This window comes from Pterocles gutturalis, unplaced genomic scaffold, assembly GCF_000699245.1.
Source record: "Pterocles gutturalis isolate BGI_N339 unplaced genomic scaffold, ASM69924v1 scaffold32282, whole genome shotgun sequence".
In the NCBI taxonomy this organism is placed as follows: domain Eukaryota; kingdom Metazoa; phylum Chordata; class Aves; order Pterocliformes; family Pteroclidae; genus Pterocles; species Pterocles gutturalis.
The window spans coordinates 1-3,717 of record NW_010111220.1 but is presented as its reverse complement, the minus strand read 5'-3'; the positions used below and the strand labels follow the sequence as shown (position 1 = coordinate 3,717).

The following is a 3,717-nucleotide window of genomic DNA, read 5'->3' as shown; positions in this document are numbered from 1 at the left end:
TTATCTTTATCATTATTACTGTTATTATTTTATAATTTCATCTCCTTTATTCACTTCCTTTCAGATTATTTTCATTATTATTTTCATTATTATCATTATTGTTATCATTATTATCATTATTACTTTTATTATTTTATAATTTCTCTCCTTTATTCACTTCCTTTCAGATTACTTTATTATTTACCCAAAATGAGAAATAATTTGGTGCTTTATATTTTTTCTTCTTTCTTTGTATTTTTTTGTGTTTTGGGTTTTTTTTTTTTTTCATCATTTCTCAAGTTAATATCACTCTGGATGAGAACTTCAAACATCCCAGCCTCACCATTACGGAAAAAACCAGAGTCATGTCCTCCACCCAGAAGGAGAACCCACCCAAAGCCATGGCGCTAGCTACCGAAGGATTTTCGGGAAAAAAACATTACTGGGAAGTGGAGGTGGGGGATAAACCAGAGTGGGAGCTGGGCGTGGTGTGTGAAGAAATCAGAAATACTCTAAGGAGCAGCAACACGACGAATACTTTCCCAAAAGGGAATTTCCTCAGCCTGCAGTTTTCTCAGGGAGAATACAGCTCGACCGGTGGGAAGGACGTAAGATATTGCAAGCCCTGCGGCGTGGTAGGTGTTCTCCTGGATCAGGAACGTGATGAGATTTCGTTTTTTGATGTTGAAGAAAAATGCCTTCTGGAGTGTTTCTCTTTTGAGATTTCGGGGAATCTGTACCCGTTCTTCAGCCCAGGCTCCGATGGGAAATGGTTGGGAGTGCGCCCTGTAAGCGCTAAAAACACCTTACCCTCTCTGTGACATCGTTCCGCAGGAAATTATTAAATAAATTAGTGATGTAGTGAAACGCAGAGGATGTGAAAGCGGAGAGGAAGGAAAAAAAAAGTAATTTTTTTTTTTAAAACTGTGGTCAAGAAAGAAACAGTCTCTGAAATGCTTCTTAGGGATTCATCTTGTACTAAGAATTAATTTTGTAAAAACTCAGATTTGTCAAATATTGCAATTTTATTTCATTTTACCTGGACTAAAGAAAAACAGATTTATTTCAATATTTGTTGGATTTGTTGTGTATCCATTTTTGACTCATTAATCCATTGGAAGAGTTTCCCGGGAAGAATATTAATGTAAATTTCAAGTTTTATACAAAAAAATGATATATACCGATCGAATTATGAGCTGTTGCTGAGCAGTGCTCACAGAGTCAAGGTCTTTTCTGCTCCTCACCCCACGCCACCAGCAAGTAGGCTGGGGGTGCACGAGAAGCTGGGAGGGGACACAACTGGGACAGCTGACCCCAACTGACCAATGGGATATTCCGCACCGCATGACATCACAATGGGCGTATAAAGCTGGAGGAAGTGGGGGCGGGGGGACATTCAGCATGGTGGCACTTGTCTTCCCTATCGTGAGATGTTTGTGTCAAGAGACGGTGGAGGTGGAATATTAACGCAATAAAAATTGACTCGAAATTTACCGGTGGCGCTCGTTGAAAAGCAAGATGGGCATTCAAGCAGGCTCCACCGATATCTACACCCCCTGCAGAAATGTGGCTGTAACCCTGAGATCACCAATGCAAAAATAAAGGAATAAAATATCTTCCATCTCCATGACGCTCTGGACAAAAGCTTAAATTCCAGAGAAATACGGACGGTTCCCAGAAAATAACCCTGACAGCCTGGAAACATGGATCTGTCAGCGTCTACCGTCATTTAGGGAAGGTTGAGGCTGGATATTAGAAAAAAAAATTTTCATGGAAAGAGCGATCAGATGTTGGAACAGGCTGCCCAGGGACATGGTGGAGTCACCATCCCTGGAGGGGGTCAAGAAACGTGTCGATGTGGGGCTTGGGGACATGGGTTGGGTGGTGTTGGGTTGATGGTTGGACTTGATCCTTGAGGTCTTTTCCAACCTTCTTGATTCTATGATTCTATGATTTCTGCCTCAGGGGTTCTCCAGCTGCCGCTTCAGAAAGACGCACGTCCCAGTGTGCTGTGCCACCAACCCCATGTAGATGTGTTGGATGCCCTAAAGAATCGTGTATGTCTGTATTTAGGCAGGAAAATTGCATTTTACCCAGCAAAAGGTTAGGATTCAGAAGATCTTGTGGAGCAGACAGCTCTGGTGGGGCATAAATAGAGCATAGAAGACTCTGCCACAAAGCGTTAAGTCAATTTACGTTGCCTTTCGGACTCTTCTTCAAGCACAGATGGTGTGTTCTCCACCCAATAATTTTTTTTTTTTTTTCCCCTCTAAAATTTTGAGAATTCCGCCCAGAAGAGTCATGGAGAGAGGTTACCTCTACGGGGTGAAAAAGATCATCACTGAAATGCATTGTAAGGACTGAAATTCTTTTCCCAAAAATAAAAAAGACTCTACTTCTTGAGATAAACACAACATTTATCAAATCACGGCATGGGACAGCTCGTGTCCATGAGTATTGGACAAAATATGTACAGAAAAGAGTGGGGGAAAGGAAAATATTTTAATTTAAGGTATTGAACTACACATAACCCTGAATGTGATCAAGAATGTGTAGCGCATAAATTGCAATTAAGCATTAAATTTGTCTAAGAAAATGGCATCATCTTGAATTTCGCAACAAAATCGCCGTATTAAGAAAAAAAAATAAAATTATTCTTCTTTAACCGAACAAATTCTTAGGGTTGATTCCTTGTGTGAGTTTTTAAAGAAGGGATACAATTTTTCGGAGAATGTGCAGTCTTTAAAAGTGAACAGCACGGACATGTCCGTAGCATTGAAAAAAATCAAAATTTTCTCTTCACAATTAAGGTAAATCCCGACTTTCCTGGGATTTTTCTGCACTGCTAACCGCGTCAATGGCTCGGTTCTTGCCCAGTAAACTTTAAAACTGAAGCCCAGAGCCCAGAATCCCTCTTTAGGGGACAGATACATTATTCCTTTCCTCGGAGCGGATTTTCTGGCTACTCCCAGATCCCAGTCGTTGCTTTTTTCGACATCCACCTCCCAATAATGTTTCCCAGAGGAGAAACCTTCCGAGCCCAGCACGCAGACAGACGAGTCGAAACTCCCTTCGTTTTGAGTCACTTTCTGCACCTGGGATTTATACGTAAAACTCTTCCTGTCCGCAGCAATAGACAAGTTTGGATGGGCCGTGTCCTCATCGACCATGATGTCGTCTACAACAAATAAGTATTTGGGGCGTTACAAACACTCCTCGAAAACAAATAACGCGAGAAGGAAGCTGTGCTGTACGGCATTTCGTTCTGAAAATCTCCCTACAGCCAGTCTAGAAAGATTTCTAAGCCTGGAACGAAGAAGGATGCATTCAGCCGTCCAAACTACACCAGAAATTTCAAATATTTCAGTGCCAAGGGAAATATCTCCGTTTCGCTGGAGCGAAAGGCATTTGCCGCTCACAAGGCACTCCGTGCTCAGCACCTCCGTTTCGCTGGAGCGAAAGGCATTTGCTGCTCACAAAGCACTCCGTGCTCAGCATGGCTTCTGAAGTAGTCAAGAGATTTGAAGCCGTTGAGTCCAAACATAAGTCAATATATTGTTTTACCTGCATTGCCACGAGCCCTTCTGAATTCTGAAAGGAAATAAGAGAAAAAAAAAAAATTAAAAATGTTTAAAAAAATTAAAAAAGAAAAAAATTTTAAAAGAAAAAAGAAACTTAAAAAAATAAATTTAAGAAAAAAGGAATTTAAAAAGAAAAAAAGGAATTTAAGAAAGAAAA

At 40.7% G+C, this 3,717-nt stretch overlaps 2 protein-coding genes across 2 annotated transcripts; one reads left to right on the top strand and one right to left on the bottom strand.

The window, feature by feature from the left end:
- The first annotated feature begins 344 nt into the window (after positions 1-344).
- Positions 345-800, top strand: LOC104461933 (erythroid membrane-associated protein-like). Its single transcript, XM_010073683.1, has one exon. It carries the CDS (start codon positions 345-347, stop codon positions 798-800), a length of 456 nt encoding a protein of 151 aa, XP_010071985.1.
- A 1,830-nt stretch (positions 801-2,630) lies between these two features.
- Positions 2,631-3,570, bottom strand: LOC104461932 (butyrophilin subfamily 1 member A1-like; the record flags this gene model as incomplete). Its single annotated transcript, XM_010073682.1, has 2 exons — positions 2,631-3,157; positions 3,544-3,570. Coding segments are annotated over 2 exons (554 nt in total), but the record flags the coding sequence as incomplete, so codon positions are not given.
- Between the last annotated feature and the right edge of the window lie 147 nt (positions 3,571-3,717).

Excerpts from the sequence above, each read along its gene's own strand:
- LOC104461933 (XM_010073683.1), top strand. The coding sequence starts at position 345 with ATGTCCTCCACCCAGAAGGAGAACCCACCCAAAGCCATGGCGCTAGCT.